General features: G+C 55.0%; 1 protein-coding gene across 2 annotated transcripts; it reads left to right on the top strand.

Moving 5' to 3' along the window:
* Positions 1-19,757, top strand: CERCAM (cerebral endothelial cell adhesion molecule). 2 transcript variants are annotated; one of them, XM_026009423.2, is made up of 16 exons: positions 1-93; positions 7,272-7,389; positions 7,582-7,738; positions 7,922-8,853; positions 10,223-10,333; positions 10,486-10,603; positions 11,162-11,296; positions 11,400-11,604; positions 13,459-13,578; positions 13,887-13,963; positions 14,068-14,174; positions 15,062-15,194; positions 17,794-17,921; positions 18,105-18,308; positions 18,708-18,960; positions 19,224-19,757. In XM_026009423.2, exons 4-15 carry the CDS (start codon positions 8,264-8,266, stop codon positions 18,958-18,960), a joined length of 2,181 nt encoding a protein of 726 aa, XP_025865208.2. In that variant the 5' UTR covers positions 1-93; positions 7,272-7,389; positions 7,582-7,738; positions 7,922-8,263; the 3' UTR covers positions 19,224-19,757. The 2 variants fall into 2 exon arrangements, with proteins under 2 accessions (XP_025865208.2, XP_072604579.1); XM_072748478.1 differs by lacking the exons at positions 1-93; positions 7,272-7,389; positions 7,582-7,738; positions 7,922-8,853 and adding an exon at positions 9,136-9,283.
* The last annotated feature ends 5,232 nt before the right edge of the window (positions 19,758-24,989 follow it).

Genomic DNA, 24,989 nt, shown 5'->3' with positions numbered 1-24,989 from the left:
GCCAGGGAGAGAAGTGGTGGCCCTGCTTGGAAGAGTAGGCTCAGAAGCCCGGCGCGTTCTCAGCCCTGGCTCTTTGTCTGCTGCTTTGTGATGGTAAGTGCCGCTCCTAAATCAGTTCTGTGACACCGTTATTGTTGCCCAGCCCGCAAAGAGTCTAAACTTTTCCCCTGAGGTCAAGAATGTGGCCGGTCCCCAAGCCGCCAGGAGCAGGGGCCTGGGTGGCTGGGGGTGGGGCTGGGGCCTCACCCCGAACCGGGCGAGATGTGGAGGGGAGGGGGTCAGCGGGAACAAAACGCTTTGAAATGCCTCCTCTCCATCACTGCCAACATTGTCCGCTGCCCGCGGGGGGCCTGGCACCGCCTCGCCGGGGCTCCGGCCCCCAGCCCTGGCCAGGCCCGGCCCAGCTTCTGAAAATGGACAGAAGGCTATTGTCCCTCTTCGAAGTCCTTTGTCTGCCCCAGTTCCAGATGTCTAGGCTGGGACCAGGGAGCTGACCCATGGTGGGCAGGGGGGAGAGGACAAAAGGGGAGAGCACGGGTCACTGCATCCTGAGGGGTCGTTCCCAGACCCTGAGATCCCACCCAGCCATGGCCCAGTCACCTTCTGGGCCGTCTCAGCTCTGGGATCGTCCCTATTCCTTGTCCCTCCTCCCCCTCCCACCAGACCAGGTTCCTGCCTCAGGAGGGAAGGCCACAGGGGTGCAGGAGTTAAGAGCTGGATGCCTTGGGATCCCCACAGCTCTACCCTAGTTATTGTGATCTTGGGCATGTTGTATCCCTCTTTCGGCCTGCCGTCCCCATGGAAGTTCCACGGACCAGAGTTCATTGATTCACAAGTAGCAACAGAGCCCTCCTGTGTGCTAGCTCCGTGCTGGGTGTGGGGGTGAATGGTGCTGGATGGGCCACTCGACCCTTCCAGAATGAGGTTAGTAGTCTGTTAGTAAGGGGTAACATTCCACCCAAATTCTCCGTGTTGGGTACTGGGCCAGCCACCTCACCTGCATGATCTCATCCTTTTTACAACAAAATCAAGGATGCAGAATATTGTTCTGACATCCATTCCCCAGCTTTGGACATGGAGACTAGGATGTCAAGTCACTTGCCCCAAGCCAGGCTGCTGGAAACAGCAAAGCCGGGATTTTAGCCCAGGTTGACCCACAGCCACCGAGAGGAATGATCTGCTAATGAATACTTGGAAGGTACAGAACACAGAGCCTGGCACTACTCCGGGAGCTGGTAGTATTAACTCCACCCATCAGTTATCCCGTTTCTTTTTTTTTTTTTTTTAATATTTTATTTATTTATTCATGAGAGACACAGAGAGAGACAGAGACATAGGCAGAGAGAGAAGCAGGCTCCCTGCAGGGAGCCTGATGTGGGACCTGATCCCAGGACCCCAGGATCATGTCCCAGACTGAAGGCAGACGCTCAGCCGCTGAGCCACCCGGGCGTCCAGTTATTCCATTTCACAGATGGCCCTACTACTGATGCTCAGACCAGGAAAAGAAAGTGGGGGTGGGGAGCAAGGAGCTGGGGGAAACTGAAATAGCACCACCACCACCAGCTCGGAATTGGGGAACCACCAGGGCTTGCCAAGGAACGGCAGGCAGCCCAATTCTGTGTGGGCTTGAGCAAGCAACTTAGACTTGCCATGCCTCTGTTTCCTCATCTATGAAATGAAAATCTTCCCTACTTCATGGGCACAGTTGCAAAATTAAATCAGATACCACATTTAAAGCACTTAGCACAATGCCTGGCACTCAGCAGGATGTTCTTGATAGCTACTACTACTATTATTCTGAAGGGGGCTCTCATTTGTCCCTTTGAACCCCTCTCACCTGGGGTCACCTGAGGACTAGGCTCTGTTGAGGGGAGGGGGTGTCAGGTTAGCAATTGTTGAGGGGGGGGTTGGGGAGAGCAATGCTTGGTCTTCTTGGGGTCTCTGGAAGTCTCTCAATAGGCTACTCCCAGGGGAATCCCTGGGTGGCACAGTGGTTTGGCGCTTGCCTTTGGCCCAGGGTGCGATCTTGGAGACCCGGGATCGAATCCCACATCAGGCTCCCGGTGCATGGAGCCTGCTTCTCCCTCTGCCTATGTCTCTGACTCTCTCTCTCTCTCTCTCTCTCTCTGTGATTATCATAAATAAATAAAACTTTTTTAAAAATTTAAAAAAAAAATAGGCTACTCCCAGGGGCCAGGCAAGGGCATGATGTAGGAAGGAGCTGGGCCCAGAGGAGTTAACAGCTCTCAGGCCCAGGCCCAGCAGTGCTGCCACGCTGCAGCCACAGCCACAGCAAGGATTTTAGCAGAGGAGCCAGGACTTCTTCCTGATGGGCAAAACAGCTGGCTGCCTGGGGAAAACAGCTGGCCTGGCCCCAGCTTCCTGAGGACTGAGGCAGAGCCTCAGAGGAGGGTAGCTCTACATCTGGGGTCCTGGGAGACGAGGGCATGGCCAAGAGGGAGAGGGTGGTCCTCTGGAGACATTGGGTGGGACCCCTGGAGGCGAGGGGGTGTGGGCAGATTCCTAGAGCCAAGGCCAAGGTATGCTAGGTCTAAGCAGAATGAGCAGAGTGATTCCAGCTGGGCAAGGGGTCTCAGTCTTCCCACAAAGAGGAAAGATGAGGAGCAGGGGAGCCGATGGGGGTCAAGCTTGCACTCAGTCCTGGGTCTTCTTGGAACCGGGCTTGGAATCTGAGCTAGGAAGGAACCCAGGCGGGTATCCTGGACTCCTATCTGCCGAGCTGCACCCAGGACCAGGAGCAGGGCATGGGCTCTTCCTCTGGCCAAGATGCTGGGCTCCCTTGACCACAAAGCAGGACAGGGGCCCAGAGAGCCCCCAACCCAGGAGTCATGAAGCTGGCAGCTGGTAAGAGCTCCATCCATGCATTCTCTCCGCTGTGCGCCCCTGTTCTTAGCTTGCTTGGCTGCCAGGCTGTGAGGACCCCCAACCTTGGGGCTCTGTCTGGGCCCCAGGGTACCTCTAGGCTGCCCCCACCCATTGGCAGGAAAGCAGTACCTGAGACCTCATATGAGGTTGGGTAGGGTAGACAGAGGGTTAATACGGGTATAGCCAGAGTCCAGTGGCCAGAGCCGCCTGCCTGGGCTTCTGACCCCCAAGCCCCACAGTCCAGACACCCCTAATTTCTTTCTGACCAAGGGGGCTTCTCTAGCCCACCTTCCTAACCCCGAGGGAGAGGGGGTTGGCCCCTCCCTGGGGTGTGCCAGCCTCAGTGCCTCTCTCCCTATTGAAAGCCATCCCGCAAAGACTTTGCCAGTGAGCAGGCCTCAGAGCAGAGGCTCCCAGCGGGGAAGAAGGTGCAGGGGAGGGGGACAATTCTTCCGGGGTCTCTGGGTCCCAATGCCAGACCAAAGCTTGAGGCGCTGGCGCCACCACCTGGCTCTGGCTAGAACCACAGTGACTGAGGGACAGGAGTGAAGATGCTGTTTTGGGTGGGGTGAGGATGACCCCACCTAGAGCCTAGTTAGATGTTGGTTCAGGGTGGTTTGGACCTATTCAGCCAGATGGGCCCAGACCATCATTTTTTTCCCAGGCGTATAATCTACATTATGTGGAGAATGAAGCCATAGGCCCCTTAGAACAGCTGCTTCAAACTTCAGCCTACATCAAAATCACCTGGAAGCCTTCTTGGTTTAACCTCCACTCCCAGTTTCTGATTCAGTAGGTGTGGGGAGGGGCCTACTAGGAATTTGCATTTCTTTTTTTATTTTTTTTTTTTTATTTTTTATTTTTAGGAATTTGCATTTCTAACAATTTCCAGGTGAAGCTGATGCTGGCTGGTCCAGGGACCATACTCTGACAACCACTGCTTTAGTGTTTCTGTGAATTTGGCCCAATATTACCTTTGTAGAGGATGTCCTATTTTTGTGTTTTGGAGCAAAAAATGAGTGGAAGTGGCAGTACAGGTGTATGATCAGTCCACCATAGTTATCTCCCACCCCCCATACGTCTATTGAGAGCCCACCCTATGTCCTGCTGGCCCTGCTCTAGGACTGGGGATAAAATGGTAAATGAGGTGGATGGGTCCCTGCCTCAGAGCTACAGCCAGGCAGCTGTGGCATGTGATCTTCCCACCTGGGAGTCTTTTTTTTTTTTTTTTTTTTTAAGATTTCATTTATTTATTCATGAGAGACACAGAGAAAGGAGCAGGCTCCATGTAGGGAGCCCAACGTGGGACTCGATCCTGGAACTCCAGGATCACGCCCCGATTGAAGGCAGGCACTTAACCGCTAAGCCACCCAGGTGTCCCCCCACCTGGGAGTCTAAAAGGCAGCTCAGAATAAGGTCCAGACAAACCCTGAGTCACATTCCACCAGCTTCTTCCCAGATCTTTCCCACTCAGTAACTAGCCCACCAGGCAGTCTAGCTGCAAAGCCTATCACCTCGATTCCTTGCTCTGTCTCCCACATGTAATCCCACAAGCCTGAAGGGGCTCTCCTGTTTCCACCCTTGCCCCCACAGTCCACCCTCCATGTGGCAGCCAGAGCAATCCTTTTAGGACAAATCACTTCACTTCTCTGCTTACCCCCTCTAGTGTGTTCCTATTGCATTTAAAAAACATCCAAAATCCTGTCGCAGCCTCACGGCCCTAGGTGATCCTCACTTCTTCCCACACTCCCCTAGCTCCCTGGGCTCTAACCACTGGCCTCCCTGCCTGTTCCACCCCTCACGCACCACGAGACCTTGGCCTGACCTGGTCCCTCCAGTGGAACATTCTTCCCCCAGTACTACTCTTGGCTGGCTCCCCTTGTGCTCTGAAATAGCTTCACTGACTCTTTTTTTTTTTTCCTTAAGATTTATTTATTTATTTATTTATTTATTCATGATAGACACAAAGAGAGAGAGAGAGAGAGGGAGAGAGGCAGAGGCATAGGCAGAGGGAGAAGCAGGCTCCATGCAGGGAGCCTGATATGGGACTCAATCCCGGGACTCCAGGATCGTGCCCTGGGCCAAAGGCAGGCGCCAAACTGCTGAGCCACCCAGGGATCCCTTCACTGACTCTTCTACTCAACGTTGCCTCACACTCTCAGCTACTCTCTGTTCTTATTAGCTGGTTTTATGCCATTCATAGCATTTACCCTTCTTTGAAGCTATTTATTAATTTATCAGTATGTGTCCCCTCACCAGGATGTGAGCACCCTAGAAGCAGATACTGTCTTGTGCACCTTCCAGCTGCACATTTAGTGAGCATGTGCTCAATAAATACTTGCTGAATGAATGGGATTATATAGGATGCCACGTCAAGGGTATGTCCCCCAGACATGACATGCAGAAGACTTTCCAGAAGAAGGAAGTTTAGACTGAGACTGGAGGGCCTGTGGGAGTTGGCCAGAAAGACCAGTTCAGGCAGAGGGAAGAAACAGGGGTGGTGGGGGCGAGGATATGGGACAGTCATAAAGCACAGAGTGTTCAGGAAACTGTACCTCGCCCAAATCGGCTTGAGCATCAGATTGGTTGGGATTGGTGGGGAGTCAGAGGCATTGGAGAAACATCATGCAGACCATGCAGGGCCTCAGTGCTCCTGAAGGGGTTTGAACCCTACAGTGACAGCAGCAGGCAGTCCCTGAAGGATATTGACCCCAGGCATTTAGAAAGGGTGGCTGAGTGCAGAATGGTTTCCAGGGAGAAAGCGTGGGGAGCAGGTCTCTGGGAGACCCTGTGGGCCCGGTGAGCAAAGCTGGTGCCCTGAGCCAGGCAAGTAGCAGTGCAGAAGCAAAGAGGTGTCCATGTGCCAGAGATGTGGAGGAGGTGGGCCTGCCAGGATAAGGTGATGCAGTGGGTTGAAAGAGGGACATGTCCTCAGTGACCCCCAGCTGTCTAGCTCAAGGGGCCAGGTGGCCAAGGTGCCGTTTGTTAGATTGGGGAGGCCACCAGACGGGGAGCATGTTTTGGGGAAAGGTTGGGGTTCTGTTTTGAACAGGTGGAATTTTCGGGTACCTGGCTGGCTCAGTCAGTAGAGCATGTGACTCCTGATCTGAGGGTGATGAGGCTGACCCCCCCCCCCCCCCCCCCCCCCGCTGGGTGGAGAGTTTACTTAAAAAAAAAAAAAACTGTTGGAATCTGCGTCCAAATGGGCAGTGGAGACACATGTCAGTTTTCTAGAAAGAGAGTGGCCCATGTGCTCTGCTGCTGAAAGCGAGCCCTCTTGGATGAGGAGGCAATGTCCATTGAGGGGGGTGACCAGGAGGATCCTGGTGTTGGCAGGAGCAGTCTGGCTAGAGCAACCTTGGTGTGTGTCAAGCCATGAAGGGAGATGAAGGAAGGTCTCAATAAAGCAAAGCACACATCCCCATTCCAGATGTTTGGAGAGAGAGACAGATAAGGCTGCAGCTGGGGGGCCAGCAGGCAGCTTGGTGTTTTCGTATTTTAAGCTGGGGGAGATTTAAGTCCTTTGGAAGGTCAAAAGGAGTGCAGCCCGGGTGGCTCAGCAGTTTAGCACGGCATTCAGCCCAGGGCATGATCCTGCCTGGAGCCTGCTTCTCCCTCTGCCTGTGTCTCTGCCTCTCTGTGTCTCTCATGAATAAATAAATAAAATCTTAAAAAAAAAAAAAAAAGGAAGGTTAAAAGGAGCACCCAGAGGAGAGGGGGCTTCTGATGGTCCAGGAAGGGCAAAGGGATGGCATTTGGAGCTTAGGGACCATTTGACCGTGAGGAAGGGTGGTGCCTCTTCCACTGTACCAGGCAGGAGAACTGGGGCAGACTTGGGGGCCAGGGATGGAGGTTTGTAGGCTGGAAACGAGAGGTCCCAGGTGAGGGCTTCTCTTTTCTCCAAAAAGTAGCATGGGAGCTTCAGAAGCTATGAAATGCCACAGAGGAGAGGGGGCAGGGGCATAGGAAAACTGGACTGTGGGGCCTGGTGAGAGTCCAGCTGAGAGTGGAAGTTCTGAGTCTGCAGTAGCCCCACCGTGCCAAAAACCAAGATGGTTATAGGGTTTTCCCAGGCAGGGATGATGGGAGAACCCACAGGCAAGGGAGGCAGTGACAGGATGGATCGATCACTGGATGGCATGGGGAAGGAGGAAGGGGACAGTGGGAGGCATTCAGGGAAGGAGAAGGAGGAGGAAGAGGACTTGAGGCCAGAGAAAAATTTGGAAGCACCAATAGGATGGGCAGAGGCGCTGGGATGACTCTGGGATGGGTAAGGTGGGGTACACTGCTTCACTTTAGAAAGGGAATCCCCATTCTGGGGCTGCGAGTGCCTTCTGGGAAGAGGCTACCATGCCAGGGGAAGGGACTCTTCTATGGGGCCTCAGGCCTTTCATTGCAGGGCCACTAGCCACCTAGGAGCTTTGGGGCCCAGTGGAAGCTTGGGAGCCACGCTGAAGACCAGGATTCCTGGGTTTGATGCGCTACAGGCTGTGGCGTCACCAGGCAAGTCCATTCCTTGCTGGTTCCCCACCCCTCCCCTCCCAGCAGAGATAGTGGGCACAGGCTTAGCCGTCTTCTTCTCTGACCCTGGGAAGAGCCTGAAGGGAGATCCAAAGCTGCCATAGGAAAGTAGGCCTCCCGGTGGGTGGGTGAATGGAAGGGGAGCCTGGCTTCCTCTGCATTCCTATCTTCCAGCCCCAGCAACTCTTCCCAAGATCAGGCTCCATGCAGAGAGAAGCTTCAAGAGCCTTCATTCTCTCAAGGCATCCCTGCAAACCCATCCAGATGAGGATCATCAGAGGCTCAGGGAAAGTGGCCTGTGATCACAGCAGATCGGAGCTGGAGCCCGCCGGTAGGCCCCTCCCTTTCCTGCCTTTCACATTTCAGCAGGGGCCTCAGGACCCCGATTCTGCCGCATGGGAGGCCATACCTCCGGCTTTGGACCGGGCTGGCTCGAGCTGCGAGCCCGAGCCCGAGCCCTGTGGTGCCCCCTGGGTCCGCACTCAGCCTGAAGGCTGGATTCGCTCTCTTAAAGGGCCGGAGCCGCGCGGGCGCTGGCGGCAGAGGCGACGACGTCGACGCGCGGAGGACGCCCAGCTCGAGGCGCCGCGGGAGGCAGCACTCAGGTCGGGGGCACCCGGGACTCCCGCCCCGCCCCCCAGGCCCGGCGTCGCCGCGCAGGTCTGCGAAGTTTCGCGTGGGTCCGCCAGAGGGCGCCCCGGGGCGGAGGCGGGGCGGGAGCCGGGAGCCCCGCAAGGGCTGCGGCGGGTCAGTCCCGCCCCGCGGGGCTGCGGCTCCCCCCGAGGGTCGGAGCACGGCCGGGCGATCCGGACTCGAGGGCATCGGACGCTCCGTGGAGCCGGGTTCCGGGGGATGAATGCACCGGGCTCTGAGGGCTTCAGAGCCGAGCGTCCTCAGCCGCCGCGGCGGCCCGGATGCCGTCTCCCCGACCGACCCTCCTGTCCCCCCTCCCCACCGCCCGCGCCCAGCCGGGAGGGGACTGCCCCGGGGTCACGCGTCGGGAGGGTCTCCGGGCCCCGGCCCCCGCCGCCCTCTGCCGAGCGGACACTTGGGAGTCCGCGCGGAGCGGGCGGGAGGGGGGACAGGAGCCGAGGGTCCTCAGCCTCCGGGGGCGCGCGGCCCCTGCCGTCTCCGGCCGCCTCGGCCCCGCCCCGGCCCCAGGCCCCGCCCCGGCCGGGCCGCACCACCCACTCCCCTCCGCCGGGCCCGAGCCCCGGGGGCAGCCGCGGCCGCCGCCCGAGCGCCCGCCATGCCTGTCGCCCCTGCCGCCCGGCTGCTCCGGCTGCTGCTCCTGCTGGGGCCGAGGCTCCTGGCTGCGGGCGCCGTGGAGCCGCCGCTGCCCGCCGTGGTCCTTACCATCCTGGCCCGCAATGCCGAGCACTCGCTGCCCCACTACCTGGGCGCGCTGGAGCGGCTGGACTACCCCCGGGCCAGGCTGGCCCTCTGGTGAGAGAGACCGCGCGTTGGCACCCTCTGGGCGTGTACCCCGGCCCCGCAGAGAACTGCACTCCCGATGGCCCCATCCGCTCAGTCCAGACACCACCCAGACGGGCGCCTCCCCTGGCACACAGGCCCTGTAGGGCCCTGGGCCCCTGCATGGGACCCCTTATCCCCTTGGCCCTGCAGGGTGACCTCTGAGGCCTTAGGTTGACGCCGGAACACTCACCCCGGCTCTTACTCCTTCTCTGGGGACCTCCTCTGGCTTTAAGTTGGGTCCTCTTGCCCTAGCCTCAGAGCCCAAGCCGAAGACCCCCTCCTTCTCCCGTGGGCCCTGTGGTTGCCTTGACCTAGCTGGAGGGCAGCAGGCAGGAGCAGCTGGCGGGCTCTGGGTCCCCACATGGCAGAGATCAGCAGAACTGGGGGTTCTGGGGAGCAGGTGAGTGTGCTGTCTGGCTCCATGCTTCTCTGCAGAGGGGGTCAGACCTGCTCTTCCTTCTCTGGGCTGTTTCCAGCCTCCCTGTGGAAGGTCTGGGTCCTGCCAGCCAAGGGCAGAGCCCCTCCCCTAGAGCCTCCCTGCTGGGTGTCCCCACAGGGTATGCTGGGATCCGAGGCCCTGGTCTGTGGGAGCCAGAACAGGGAGGAGTCCCAAGCTGAGGCTGGGGATAAATTGAGAGGATTGACAAACTAACCCCCACAACACACCAAAGTTGGGCCGGAGCCGTGGCCGGAGCCGTGGCCTGAGCCGTGGCCTGGGGAGGCTGCCCACAATTACCACAGTTTGGGAGTTAGTTAGTTCCCACCCCTACAAGACTTGACACGTAGTTAGTCTTCACTTCTGGGGAATTGGCTTAAAGGGGCAGTATCACCTAGAACTTGGGATCTTGGCTAAGCCCTCTGCACCCGCCCTCTGTCTTGGGAGCCCCTTCTGCAGAGGAGCGGGTCTGCTCTGTGGCAGCAGAGCTCAGGCCCATCAGCATTTCTCAGGGATGTTTCGAGTAGGGTTTGGTCCTTATTACAACTTTCAGGCAGAGGCAAACAGCATCTCTTTGGTCCAGTCCTGAGGAAGGAAGGTGTCCAGGGTGCATGCCTGGTGTGTTCCTCAAAGCTGAGGGACTTTGTCTTTCACGTGCATTCAAGTTCTGCTGTCTCAGCCCACCTTATACTTACGGAGGGAGAAAGTGAAGCCTAGAGATGGACGGGACTTGTGACTGGGACCCCGGTGCTTGCCTAACTCTGTAGCACACCTCCCTCGCCTGCAGCACCCAAGTGTCCAGCCTCACAGGGGTTGGTGCTCCAGGGGTCAAGGCGACCTTGGGGTTTGGCCCTTTTGTGGCTGTGCACCTCCCCCTCACCCTTCTTCCTCCCATGTCCCCAGGTGTGCCACAGACCACAACACAGACAACACCACGGAGATGCTGCAGGAGTGGCTAGCTGCTGTGGGTGATGACTATGCAACTGTGGTCTGGAGGCCCGAGGGGGAGCCCAGGTGGAGATTGAGGGGAAAGGTTCTTGGGAAAGTGGGCAACAGCTGCAGCCCTGAACCACCACCTCCAGCCCAGGGCTCTGTCTGCTGCCCTGCAGAGAGGGGGACCACATGCACCTGCCCCCTGGGAACTTCTCATCTCTTTACCCTCTCAGGTCCTACCCAGATGAAGAGGGTCCCAAGCATTGGACCAAAGAAAGGCACCAGTTTCTGATGGAGTTGAAACAGGAAGCCCTGACCTTTGCCAGGGACTGGGGGGCTGATTATATCCTGGTAAGAAAGCCTGGCTAGGATGAGGTTTCTCATAGGTGGTGGTATCTGTCCCTGACAGAAATCTCAGTGTGACTTAACTGCCTGTAGGCTGGACTCTTCAGCTAGCAAACTGGGTCAGAATCCAGACTGATATTGAGCTTAGATCCCTATGCTTGAGCTCAGATTAGCTATGAAGCCTGGATCCCTGAGACAGATTGCAGGTTGAATACTGAGCCTAAGTTCCTGGACTAGAGCACAGAGTATAAACTGAGCTTGGTTCCCCAGACTAGAACTCAGAATAGGTCTTTGGCTTTACTCCCTAAGTCAGATCTAGAATCAAGCTCTTAAATCAGCAACTCGAGTCTAATCTCTGGTCCTGATCGCAGGGCCAGTGCTCCAGACTAGATCCTTGGTCCAGAAACAAACCTACTGGCTTATGGGTTAGAACTTTCTAACAGAACCCCATTGGATCCCAGGATACATGTGGGATCTCTGACCATCTAGAGGGATCCCACTCAGTGACTTCTTGGGGGTACAGCCCAGACAAGGCTGGCCTCTGTGACAACTCCTTCCCAAAAGTTTGCAGATACAGACAACATTCTGACCAACAACCAGACACTGAGGCTTCTGATAGAGCAGGGGCTGCCTGTGGTGGCCCCAATGCTGGACTCTCAGACTTACTACTCCAATTTCTGGTGTGGGATAACCCCCCAGGTAAGGCTGAGGATGGAAGCCTTGGGGTGCGGGTTATGGCAGGGGAGCAGTGTTCTGGGGACAGAGGGGCGCCATCAGAGTTCAGAGCAACCCCTTTCCCCAGGGTTACTACCGCCGCACCGCCGACTACTTCCCCACCAAGAATCGCCAGCGCCGGGGCTGCTTCCAAGTCCCCATGGTCCATTCCACCTTCTTGGTATCCCTGCGGACTGAGGGGGCAGCCCAGCTCGCCTTCTACCCCCCGCATCCCAACTACAGCTGGCCCTTCGATGATATCATCGTCTTCGCTTATGCCTGCCAGGCTGTTGGTGAGGACAAGCTCTCCGTGAGCATTCCTGAGGGTTTCTAGGTCTTTGCACATGCTGTTCCCTCTGCTTTGCATACCTTTCTTCAGTTTCCAGTCCATCCTGTGAAACTCTTGTTTGTCTGGGTCATAGCTTTTCTTGAGCCTACTACCCCGGAAAGCTAAATGCCTTTCTTCTGGCTCTCCGTCATGGCACTTTAATGTATTCCTTAATGTATTTGGCAAATATTTATGGAACATCTACCGTGTGCCAGGCACTGAGAAGACAGTGGTGAGTAAACTCAGGTGGTTTCTGCCTTCCTGGAACTTCCAGTCCAGTCAGTACAAGGATCACACAAATCAGTGTCCAATCACAACCATGATAGGAAGAAATGCTTCTTCATTCCAGATGCTAAGGGAGCTTAGACCAGAGTAGATCTGTCAGGGAAGGCTTTTTGGATGGTGTGAACTTTGAGGCTGAGACCTGAAGTATGGGAAAGCACTAACAAGAGCAAGAAAGAGCATTTTAGGCAACAGGACCAGCAGGTACAAAGGCCCTGTGGTCTCAGGGAACATAAGAAGGCAAGTGATAGGGGCACAGTAAGTGAGGGAAGCAAGGTGTGGCACAGACTGAGGCAGGAAAGGTAGGCAGGAGCCAGCCTGTGTGGAGCTGGCCAGCAAGCTTCTGGTCTTTAGCCTGAGAACATTGGGCCAGCCATCAGAGCAATTGGCTTTGCACACTGAAAAGAACACTCTGGTGTTGGTGTTATTTTTAAGATGAAAATTACTAAAAAAAAAAAAAAAAGATAAGAAAAGAAAATTACTAGAAAGTGTTTGGGTTGGGCTGGGCGGGGCTGGCTAAATCCAAGTCCTGAGGAATAGAGATAAGAGTGAGATAGAGACCCCCAGTGTTGGGAAGAGGATCTTGGGAGGACTGAACAGGCTAATTCAGGGAAAATGAGAAGTAACGATGTATTTCAGAAGTGTCGCACCTGAGCAAGCAGCGTGCCTACAGTGGCCAGAGGGGAAAGTGTTGTAATTAGCTTTTTTGTGCAAGAGGTATTGGTGAACTCTGCCGCAGATGTGCAAGACAAAAAAAAAAAAAAAAAATCGTATCAAGTACAAAAGGTGAGTGAATGGGAAACAAACCCATGGAGAGTCCATGAGAAGTGTTCCCTTGGTTTTTTTTTGTTGTTGTTGTTGTTGTTGTTGTTGTTTTTTCATTGCTACCACTACTTTGGGTGTCAGCCTCTGGAAACTGGCCAGCAATTTGAAGGAATTTTGTCAGTGGAGTTTCGACTCCATCTTTCAGGCTTCCAAGCACCCAGCTACTGAGGCCCTGCTCTGGATCAGGCCCTGTGCTCCATGCTGGGCATGGGCTTGACTTTTAAGTAGATACTGCATGCCTATTGCTCGAGAGTTCACAGTCTATAGGAGATAAAGGGGAGAGAACTAATGACAATAAAGGGGACAAATATTGAAGAAATAGAAAAGGCCACTCTGGCTGGTGGGTGGAGGGCAGTGCAGAGAGGTGGCAGATGGTGTGGGGTTGCTCACAGTGGGTGATGGTGCTGGGTTCAGACAGGAGGGGGGTACAGGAATGGCAGGTGGGAGTTTGCTTGCTCCTCCCTTCCCGTGATCCTCCAGGGACGGGGCTCTGTCTTACTCACCACCCTCCTCCAGCACCCAGTTGGTGCTCTAGGCACATCTGTTGAATGAATAAACCATCTCGGCAGAAAGGCCCCTTAGATATTGTTTGAATCGAGCCCATTCTCTGTCCAACCCCATAGCCGGAACGCTGAGTCCCAGAGAGGACACCTTCCTTGGGTTCCAAGAGCCCTGCCCCTTACTCCAGCACTCCCTGGGCCTCTCTCCACAGGGGTTACGATCCATGTGTGCAATGAGCACCGTTACGGGTACATGAATGTGCCTGTGAAACCCCACCAGGGGCTGGAGGACGAGAAGGTCAACTTCATCCACCTGATCTTGGAAGCGCTAGGTGAGGGCCAGGGTGCTAGCCTGCTGCCACTGTTCCCAGCTGCCCCCTGCGCCCCTTCTCCCAGGCCCCGGACCTGACTAGGCAGTGGGCTTGGGGTCCCAGCCTCACCTCTAACTGATTTCCTGACTGGGCAAGTCCTTTCCCCCCACTGAGCCTCAGTGTCCCCATCTCTGCGATAGAGGCAGGTGGATTCTGTGATCTCTGAGGGCCCCTTCCTTCTGGGTGTTGGAGGGGAATGCTAGGACTCTAGGGTCACTGCTGACGAGAGCCAGTAGGGATTCCTGACTGGTGGGCACTTCCCTCTGCAGTGGATGGGCCCCCAATGTGGGCCTCAGCTCATGTGTCCCGGCCCCCAAAGAGACCCAGCAAGATGGGGTTTGATGAGGTAGGTTCCCTCAGCTCACATGTTTGGGGTCAGGAGGTAGGTGGGCTCTCCCCTCCTAAGATGCCCACTCCTCCTGCACCTACCTTCCCTGCCTCCTCCCCCAGGTGTTCGTCATCAGCCTGGCCCGCCGGCCCGACCGCCGTGAGCGCATGCTAAGCTCACTCTGGGAGATGGAGGTGTCTGGGCGGGTGGTGGATGCTGTGGATGGCCGGTGAGGCTCCCTGGGGCGGGGCCCTGGGCAGCTGGGGGAGCAGCATGGTCCACTGGAGCCCCCTAGGAATGGGGAAAGCAGACAAATGAGTTGAGTGAGTTTGGTGCTCTCAGGAGGTGCTCAAACAGGGCCTGGGTAATTCTGTCTTAGAGAGTCCTAGGGCAGATTGAAACAGGACAGGGTGGCCCCTCATTGGCCTACCAGAGGGAGGAGAGCACAGTGGTTAAGGCCACTGGCATCTGAAGCCCTGAGGCTTGCATTCCAGCTCTGCCACTTACCAGCTGGGTGACCTCTGATGAGTCACTGCCACCTCCCAGCCCTGCTGTGCGAGTGGCAGATACTTGTGCCTTCCTCTTAGGACTTAGAAGGGCTCCATGAGGATTTAGTCAGGGCCTGACACATAGTAAGCATTCCAGAGGTTAGGTGTCTTTATTTCTTTATTATTATTGGGCTTACTCTTCTCTGTCTTGGACTTAGGTCCCAGATGGGTGGGGGTGGCAGTCAAGTAAACCTGGGGAGCCAGAAGTCACAACCTACACTTGCCCATGGCTGTTGGCCGCTTGCGACCTCAGCCCTGTTGACGGCAGGATGTCCATCCTTTTCTTGGAAGCACGTGCCATGTCCCCCACATTCTTTCTGGGGAGCATGCCCCTCAGACGGCTGCCCATGTCCCCATGCTTCTATTCTCTCCCTGGGCACCCACCCCTGCCTCCGGTGGCTCTGGTTCCCCCAGTTGTCCCCAGTGTCTTCAGGCCACATGAAACCGTAACAAAGCTCACACCTTCCAACTATACTCCAGTGTGACTGCCCCCAACAGGCATAGGCCTGGAGCCCCTGGGTGGGTCGCTGGCAGTCACCCCTAGCCCCATGATACCTGTTTCCTTCAGGACACTCAACAGCAGCCTCATGAGGAGCCTCGGTGTAGACCTCCTCCCTGGCTACCAGGACCCCTACTCAGGCCGCACACTGACCAAGGGCGAGGTGGGCTGCTTCCTCAGCCACTACTCCATCTGGGAAGAGGTGAGGACCTCGCCCCTTGGCCCCCAGAACCCCCCTACCAGAGGGAGAGCAGAGGCCACCCCATTCACTGCTCTGTGCTCAGTGCCCAAGGGAGCCAATGGGTAAATGAATATATTAATGAAGACCTAGCCAGCAGCTTTTAAAATTTTTTTAAAAAGATTTTATTTATTCATGAGAGACACAGAGGGAGAAGCAAAGATATAGGCAGAGGGAGAAGTAGGCTCCCTGTGGCCCAATGTGGGACTCGATCCCAGAACCCCGGGATCAGGACCTGAGCCAAAGGCAGATAGATGCTCAACCACTGAGCCACCCAGGTGATATATATATATATATATATATATATATATATATATATATATTAAAGATTCTGTTTACTTCTGCGAGAGAGTGAGTGAGAGAGCATGAGTAGGGGGAGGAGCAGAGGGAGGGAGGAGACTCCCCACTAAACAGGGAGCCCGATGTGGGGCTCAATCCCAGGACTCTGGGATCGTGACCCAAGCCGAAGGCAGACGCTTAATTATCTGAGCCACCTGAGCATCCCAGCCAGCAGCTTTATTTTTTTTTTAAATGTGAGCTTTTCTTTAAAAAAAAAAAAAAAAAATTATTTATTTATTTATTTATTCATAGACACACAGAGAGAGAGGCAGAGACACAGACAGAGGGAGAAGCAGGCTCCATGCAGGGAGCCCGATATGGGACTCGATCCCGGGTCTCCAGGATCACACCCCAGGCTGCAGGTGGTGCCAAACCGCTGCGCCACCAGTGCCAGCAGCTTTAAACTTCCTATGTGTTCAACCCTATACCATATTCATTTTGTAGTGTCTATAGAGCTCATCCTGTGCTCTAGGAGATCTTCTGCTCTGAGACTAGAGGTGAACAATAAAAAGGCCTCTCTGGCTCTTTTGGGGCTCAGGGACCAGAGCAGGTCACAAAAACCAGGGAAGAACCAAGCTTCCCCATAGAGGAGAAATGTTCAGGCTATCCTAGAGTGTGGATTAGCCTGGATTCCTGGCCTGGGGTGGGGTTAGGCTGGGCCTCACCATCAGGGACACTTAATTAGAGCCTCTGGGCAGAGTAAAACAGTGGGGCAAAGGCCCTGGGGCAGACAGGAGCTGTGTGTTCTGGGGTGGGAGGAAGAGGCCTGGGGTTTGGCCCAGAAGCCTCAGCTTAGGGTTGGGGGGTTGTGAGTACCTGTGAGAGGTCACTGCCTGGACCCTGCTGGAGGGATCAGGGGACTGGCCCTCCAAGGGGCGGGGCGCCTCTCCAGGAGGCAGCACCCAGACCCACTCCTTGTTTTTATGTTCTACTGTAGCTAAAATATATGCACGTGAGCTTATATTGCTGTTTATCTTCTACTGTCTTTGAACAGATAGAAGGATGCCTTTCATTTCAGTTTACTGAGCTGATTTCTTTCTTTTTTTTTTTTTTAAGATTTTATGAATTTATGCATGAGACACAGAAAGAGAGAGAGGCAGAGACATAGGCAGAGGGAGAAGCAGGCTCCATGCAGGGAGCCTGGCGTGGGACTTGATCCCAGGACTCCGGGATCATGCCCTAGGCCAAAGGCAGGCGTTAAACTGCTGAGCTACCAGGCATCCCACCCCCCCTTTTTTTTTTTTAATATTTTATTTATTTATTTGAGAGAGAGAGGGAGAGAGAGAAAGCATGAGCAGAGGGGAAGGGGAGAAAGAGACGAAGAAGCAGACTCCCCTATGAGCAGGGAGCCCAATGTGGGACTCGATCCCAGGACCCTGAGATCATGACCTAAGCTGAAGGCAGACGCTTACCCAACTGAGCTACCCAGGTGCCCTACTGAGCTGATTTAATGTTCTTTTCACATCTCCAGGAGTTATAAAAATACTTTTTCTTAGGGATCGTAGGGGCAAGGGTCTTCCCCCACCCCTAACCAGCCCCGCTTCCTTTAGGAAAGCTCAGAAGGGCAAGTGAGGATCCAGGCCTGGATTCCAGCAGATGCAGGTCCAGATCCCAGTTCCACTGAGGGCTGTGTCCTTGGACAGGTGGTTGCACCTCCCTGAGTCTCCATCTCCTCACTATAATACAGGGCCATCGTGTGTCCTGCCTCCCGAGGGCCCAGGGATATAGCAGCGCTCAGTGAATGCAGCAGAGGTTATAGTTGCTATCACTAGTCTACTTGGAGAGCTAGACTGGGGACCTGGAGGACCTTGAATGCCAGAGCAAAACTTTGGGATTTCAGTCCCCAGGCGGTGGGAGCCCCAGCAGGCTTTAAAGCAGCTGCATGACGTGGCCAGGGCTGTCTTTGGCATGTAACGGAGGCCAGGGAGAGTCTGTCAGTGTCAAGCAGGTGGAAGGGGACAGCCTGGTTCTAAAGAGCCATCCGGAATGCCCGGGTGGCTCAGTGGTTGAGCATCTGCCTTTGGCTCAGGGTGTGATCCCAGAGTCCGGGGATTGAGTCCCACATCGGGCTCCCTGCATGGAGCCTGCTTCTCCCTCTGCCTGTGTCTCTGCCTCTTTCTCTCTGTGTCTCTCATGAATAAATAAATAAAATCTTAAAAAAAAAATAAAGAGCCATCCCCCTGTGTTGTGTCCCCCCCCACACACCCCCGTCCCCATACCACAGGTGGTTGCCAGGCGCCTGGCCCGCATCTTGGTGTTTGAGGATGACGTGCGCTTTGAGAGCAACTTCAGGGGGCGACTGGAGCGGCTGATGGAGGAAGTGGAGGCAGAAAAACTGCCATGGGACCTAATGTAGGCAGCCTGCAGCTCTGGGGGGTTGGGGGGAAGAGAGGGGAGGCCTCTGGGGCTCTGCCTCCTGCTGGGGCCCTGCCCAGTCCTTCCCCTGAGCCTGGCCTGTGGGATGTGATTGGGGAAGGGGTCCTCTGAAACCCTGGGACCTGCAGTGACTCTGGGTTTCCCTTGGTGTCACGGTAGCTACCTCGGTCGCAAACAGGTGAACCCTGAAGAGGAGGCAGCTGTGGAGGGGCTGCCACACCTGGTGGTGGCTGGGTACTCCTACTGGACCCTGGCATACGTCTTGAGCCTGGCGGGTGCTCGCAAGTTGCTGGCCTCCCAGCCCCTGCACCGAATGCTGCCTGTGGACGAGTTCCTGCCCATCATGTTTGACCAGCACCCCAAGTGAGTGTCAGATGGGGGCCGGGCAGGGTCAGCTCATCCCAGGAGCCCAGTCTCAAGCATTAAGTCCCCTTGCTGAGCAGCTGGGTAGATGGAGGCTGAGTCACTTCCTCAAGGTCATGGAGGCATAGCCCTCCTGGCCCCGGAGTCAGACCAACCTAGGTGTCCATTCTGTGCTGCCCGTGTGTTTCTTAATCAAGCCACTTCCATGTTCTGAGCCTCAGTTTCTCCATCTGTTAAATGAGAGGAGTAGAAATTCTGCTCCTTGCATTTGCTGTGAGGTCTTGAGGGGGAAGGCAGGGAGGTGCTTCAGGCAGGTGAGATGCCCAGCTCCAGGCAGGCGTGCAGTGTGGCTGGAGGAGACCCACCTCAGCCCTCCTGAGCCTTCTTTCTGCCTCACAGTGAGCAGTACAAGGCACACTTCTGGCCTCGGGACCTGCGTGCCTTCTCCGCACGGCCCTTGCTCGCGGCGCCCACCCACTACGCAGGGGACGCTGAGTGGCTCAGCGACACGGAGACATCCTCGCCCTGGGACGACGACAGCGGCCGCATCATCAGCTGGAGTGGCTCTCACAAGACCCTGCGCGGCCCCCGCCTGGACCTGGCTGGCAGCAGTGGGCACAGCCTCCACCCTCAGCCCCGGGATGAGCTCTAGGTGAGGGCGCAAGCCCCGTGTGCCTTGGTTTTCTCTCCCCTTCCAGGCTGTGTCGGGGTCTCTGTGTTCCCTTCTCCCCCTGCCTTCTCTCCTCCCCCCTCTGGCTCTGCTCTGCCTGTCTCTGGCTCCCTGCATTGTCTCTACCTCAAGCTCTCTCTCTATCTCTGTCTCTGACCTTCTCTGTGTCTTTTTCTCTCTCTGCCTCTGGATATCCGACTCTAGTTCTTTCTATTCCTGTCCTCTTGCCTCTTCTGTCCCACCAGGTCCAGGTGACTCCAGAGAAGTGTCCAGGAGCAGGCTGCAGCTGGCCAGGGAGCCGAGTTGGAGATGGCACTAGGAACCGCCGCCAGGAGCCACAGGCCCCATAGAGACCCAACTGTCACCTTAGGCACAGCTACTCTGCTCTCTGGCCCCGTCTCACATCGGGAGAAACCACTCAGAGATGGCTCCCCTCCCTGAAGATCATGTAGAGAAAGGGCAGGGCTCTCAGGCCCTCTCACCCTGCCCAGCCTAACTCAGGGCCTGGGGTCAAGGGAGGGGGGGGCTCCCCAGCCTTCAGTTTCAAGCTGGATAGACACCTGGATCCCTGTCCTCCCCATGGACCCAACTGCTGGGGCCTCTCCGTTACCTACCTCCACCTCAGCTGCCTCCCAGTCAATACCTGGGTCTCACCTGCTGGGGCCCATCCTCTCCCCTGGCCAGTGGGATGTGCAGGGAGGTGGGAGGAGGACCCTTGCAGACCTAATGCCCAGCACATAATAGGCCCTCAATAAAAGCCAGCTGGTATTTGCACTTTATATTTTTTTAAGTTTTTTTTTTTAATTTTTAAAATTTATTTATGATAGTCACACAGAGAGACAGAGAGAGAGAGGCAGAGACATAGGCAGAGGTAGAAGCGGGCTCCATGCACCAGGAGCCTGACGTGGGATTCGATCCCAGGTCTCCAGGATCGCGCCCTGGGCCAAAGGCAGGCGCTAAACCACTGCGCCACCCAGGGATGCCCTGCACTTTATATTTTTAACTCCTGGATGAGCCTCTGTGTGTGTCACAAGGTCTGGGAGGGAAGGGCTCCTGATCTACGGATAACCAGTTGGCAAGACAGAGAGGGGCGGGCAGCCTGGCATCACCACCTCCTTGCTAAGTGACTTTGGGTGGATCCCATCCCTCCCTGGATCTTAGTCTGCTTGGTGGTGATGTGGACGTGGGAGAGAAGCATGTCATGGGCCGGGTGGGTATAGTATAGTCTGGCTCAGAGCCCAGCCCACAGTGAATGCTCACCCTTTGGGACTGTCCTAGGCATCACCAGCCTCACCTTGCCTGGCAGGGTGAGCTCAGACTCAGGGCTGCCAAGCCCCCTCCCCTTTGAATCTTCACTTAAGCGCAGCACAGCCTGCACCCCTAGCCCTGGGATGAGCTCTAGGTGAGCGCCCCAGCCCCGTGCGCCTCAGTTTTCTCTCCCCTTCCAGGCTGTGTCGAGGTCTCTGCTCCCTTATCCCTCTGCCTTCTCTCCTTCCCTCTGGCTCTGCTCCATCCCTGGTGGGGGGTGGGGGGTGGGGGGGTGGGGAGGATGGATGATAGATCCAAGGCTCCCCTCTGGCCCTAACCCATGTAGCCACCAGAGGGCGAAAGAAAGCAGAACATGGTCTTCGTGGGCCAGGGTACCCTCTGCCTGGTGTGGGGCCCTCGAGGCAGAAGGGAGCGGAAGGGAGCCTGGGGCCTTTGGAATCTGCCCCCAGTGCTGCTGCACTACCTACAGCAGCTGCACCATCTTCTGCTCTCCTGCTTGGGAACTGCTGGCCTTCCTCTCCATCACCCCTCCATAGGGTCAGGCTTCTGAGCCCAGCAATTGTCTCCAGTGCTTGCACTCAGGCAGCTGGAGGGGTAGGGAGCTGGCTCCTCACCTTGGCTGTGGCTGCCTTGGCTTCCCCCAGCACAAGACTGTGGCCCTGGCATGTCTAGGTTTCCTTCTTCAGAGGAGCCCACTCTGCCATGTCAGCCCCTTGACTTGGTTCTATAAGCACAGGGCTGAGCCCAGGCAGAGTTGGACAGGCACCCCCTGAGGCTGGGCTAGCCCTTGGTTCTGTCCTGGGGATGAGGTCAGTTGTCCTGGCTTTGGTCCCGGGACATGTCATGGCTGTGAGAAGGGTCAAAACTTTTGGGGGGCGAGGGGGTGGGGGTGGGGGAGGTGCTGTGTTAGTTCAGAGAGTGAAAGCCATTAATTCCAGATGGCTATGACCTTGAGCAAGTCCCTTCTCTCCAAGCTTCAGGTGTCACCTTCGTTCATTGAAACAGTCATTTATTGAGCCCCTCCTATGGGCCAGGTTTAGGCATCAGGGATACAGTACTGAATGAGAGTGCCCCCAAAGATCCCTGACCTGGTGTGGTTGACATTGTAGGAAGGAAATAGACATAAATATATGAGTAAATATTTTTTTAAAGATTTTATTTATTTATTCATGAGACACACACACAGAGAGAGAGAGAGAGAGAGAGAGAGAGAGGCAGAAACACAGGCAGAGGGAGAAGCAGGCTCCATACAGGGAGCCGGACGTGGGACTCAATCCCAGGTCTCCAGGATCACACCCTGGGCTGAAGACGGCACTAAACCACTGAGCCACCCGGGGCTGCCCCAATGAGTAAATATTAGTGTGGCAGGTGCTGTAGAGTAAAACAAGGGAGGAGACATCAAGTATGGTCTGAGAAGTTAACATCTGAACAAAGATTCAGAGGTGAGGGGACAAGCTGTGGGGATATCTGAAGGAAGCCCATTCCAGACCAAGGGAACAGAAAAGCAAAAGTCCTCAGGCAGGAGCAGGACTGGCAGGTTCAAAAGACGGCAAGGAGGCCAGTGTGACTGGAGCAGAGTGAGCAAGGCCTGGAGGGCCTGGAGGTGATGGAGCCATGGTTGGGGCCAGAGCAAGGAGGACCTTAGAGGTCATTCTGGCTTTTACTCAGGAACAGGGAACCCCTAAAGGGTTTGAGGCCAAGAAATGACATGGTCGAACTTACTTTAACATGATGAGCCTGGCTACTGTACTGAGACTAAACTGTAGGTTGGCCCGGGGAGAAACAAGGAGACAAGTTAGGAGCCCATTGTAATAATCCAGGTGTGACACAGTGATGCCTCCTACCAGGGTGTTCACTAGCAGTGAGGCAGTGAGAAGGAGAGCCAGCAAAATTTCTAGAGCAGGATAGGAGGTTTTGCAGATGCTGACACCACCAGCCAGAGCTTTCTTGTGCTGCCTAGCCATGGTCAACCCCACTGAATTTTATTTTTTAGATTGTATTTATTTGAGAGAGAGCACGTGTATGAGTAGGGAGAGGGGAAAAGGGAGAGGGAGAAGCAGACTCCCTGCTGAGCAGGGAGCCCAACGCAGGGCTCTACCCCAGGACTCTGAGATCATGACCTGAGCCGAAGGCAGACACTTAACTGACTGAGCCACCAGATGCCCCAACCCCACCACGTTCTTGAGCTGTTGGGCTCCTCCTTCCAGCTGTTTGTATACAAATTTTCCGAGACAGCAGAAAACTTGCATGCTCTGAGAACTGGGGGCAGAAGGATTTGGCTCCTGCTCCCCAGAAGGATTCGGGAATTTCTGTGCCAGGGCAGTGACGTCACACACCATGATGGCACTGGCAGCATCTACAGGGAGAAGTTCGATGATGAGAATTTTATCCTGAAGCACACAGGTCCTGGCACCTCATCCATGGCCCATGCTGAGCCCAACACAAATGGTACCCAGTTTTTCATCTGTGCTTCCAAGCCCAAGTGGCTGGAGGGTGAGCCCATGGTCTTGGGCAAAGTGAAAGAGGACACAGAAGCCATGGAGTGTTTTAGATCCAAGAATGGCAAGATCAGCAAAGTGTCCAGTGCTGTCCGCGGACATGCTAATAAATTGGCTTGTGCTTTATCTCCCCATCTGCCTGCAATGAATGTCCTGTCGTCTTCATTCTCTCACAATAGATCTTTGGGTTCCACATTTTCCTTATCCCCCTCCCAGTCCAGATGGACACAAGTGTTAAGCTGTGACATAAAAAGTAAACAACAGACAAGAAAAAGAAAGAGAGGAAATGAGGATGATGTCGAATTTTGGGGCCCGGGAGGAATGGAGAAGACTATGGGGTGAGGGCTGGCTGGGGGCAGGTGGGCAGGATCCAGGTGCAGATGTCAGGTAGTAGTTGGATGTATGAGCCTGGGATTCAGGGTTCAGATCTGGGCTGAAGACAGAGGCTGAGAATCTTGTCCTGACCTAAGAGCCCTGGCCCCAAACCACACACCGCACAACCCCCTCCCTCACCTGGCAAGCATGTTAAAATACATATTACTGCCCCCTCGTGCTTCTCCCCAACTGGGTTCTGGTTCAGTAGGTTGTGGGTGAGGCCTGACTTTCTGAGCAAAACCACCCCAGGTCATTTCAGAGTAATTGCCAGCTCTGGAAACTCCCGCTAAATTAAACACACAGAGACACAGAGAAATTGGCTTTGATGATTCTTTTTTATTTATTTATTTATTTTAATTAATTAATTAATTAATTAATTAATTAATTTATTTATTTATTTATGATAGTCACAGAGAGAGAGAGAGAGGCAGAGACACAGGCGGAGGAAGAAGCAGGCTCCATGCACCGGGAGCCCGATGTGGGATTCGATCCGGGGTCTCCAGGATCGCGCCCTGGGCCAAAGGCAGGCGCCAAACCGCTGCGCCACCCAGGGATCCCTATTTATTTATTTTAATTTTTATTTATTTATGATAGTCACAGAGAGAGAGAGAGAGGCAGAGACATAGGCAGAGGGAGAAGCAGGCTCCAGGCACCAGGAGCCTGATGTGGGATTTAATTCCGGGTCTCCAGGATTGCGCCCCGGGCCAAAGGCAGGCGCTAAACCGCTGCGCCACCCAGGGATCCCTGATGATTCTTTTTTAAAGATTTATTTATTTATTCATGAGAGAGAGAGAGAGAGAGAGGGAGGGAGGGAGAGAGGCAGAGATACAGGCAGAGGGAGAAAGGAGCAAGCTCCCTGCAGGGAGCCCTATGCAGGACTCCATTCCCCACCCAGGATCATGCCCTGAGCCTAAGGCAGCCGCTCAACCTCTGAGCCACCCAGGCGCCTGGACTTTGATGATTTTTGACAAACGTAAACAGCCCTGTCACCACTGCAACAATGACGATATGGAACATATTCCACGAATTCCCCCACACCAGCCCCTGGAAACCACAGATCTGTTTTCTGTCCTCATGGCTGTGTTGCTTCAAAATGTCCAACATTTGGACTCATGTAGTATGTGGCCTCTTGTGTCTGCTTTATAATAGGTATAATGTTTTATTTGGAGGTTTTATACAAATCTGAACTTTAATACCTTCCCTAATATGTTACACTATGGTTTCTAATCCTAATGTATTAGGAAGCAGGTGTTAGAAAGTTTTCATCAAGTCTTCCAAGTATCTCCCAATACTCTCCGGGTTAATCAGATGCTGTGCAAATACTCTGGGTTTCTTTGTGTGCCCTGTTGGGAAGCCTCACCTGAGGCACCTCCCCTGCTTGGGAGACACACTGGTAACAGAGAAAGGAAGAGAGTGAGGATGGGGACCAGTGGGCAGGAACCGTGTCTCCTGCACCTCCCTCTTGCGGACGCTTCTAATTTGCTCTGCCCACGCCCCAAGGTTGGTACATTTGTTTGCAAACCAAGAGACAAGGGGCTTTCCTCTGAGTAAATGGCAGTAGCTTTGGGGCATTGGCTGTTTCCCAACTGTTTTGCCTATTCAAGGAGGATTTCTGTCTCCCTTCTGGTTTCTCAGCTGACTTGTAGATGCTAAGGAAGAGCCCTCCCTGGATGGTGGCAGTCTCTGCAAACCCCAGTGCTTCTGCTAGCCCCAGCATGGACACCCCCCCACCCCGGGCAGAGAAAGCTGGTTTGAGTTGTCTCTGTCCTTTCTATGACCTTGGGCAAGTGTCCTGAGCCTTCTCTAGCCTCAGTTTTCTGCTCTGTAAAATGGGGTCAGCACTGATGCCAAGCTGACTGGACATTGTTA

This window comes from Vulpes vulpes, chromosome 2 (assembly GCF_048418805.1).
Source record: "Vulpes vulpes isolate BD-2025 chromosome 2, VulVul3, whole genome shotgun sequence".
Lineage (NCBI taxonomy): Eukaryota > Metazoa > Chordata > Mammalia > Carnivora > Canidae > Vulpes > Vulpes vulpes.
Note: the sequence above shows the minus strand (reverse complement) of the source record. Positions and strands in the feature narration are given on the sequence as shown.

Excerpts from the sequence above, each read along its gene's own strand:
- CERCAM (XM_026009423.2), top strand. The coding sequence starts at position 8,264 with ATGCACCGGGCTCTGAGGGCTTCAGAGCCGAGCGTCCTCAGCCGCCGC. Across the intron at positions 11,297-11,399 it reads GGTGTGGGATAACCCCCCAG|GGTTACTACCGCCGCACCGC; the intron begins GTAAGGCTGAGG and ends CCCTTTCCCCAG. Across the intron at positions 11,605-13,458 it reads TTATGCCTGCCAGGCTGTTG|GGGTTACGATCCATGTGTGC; the intron begins GTGAGGACAAGC and ends CTCTCTCCACAG.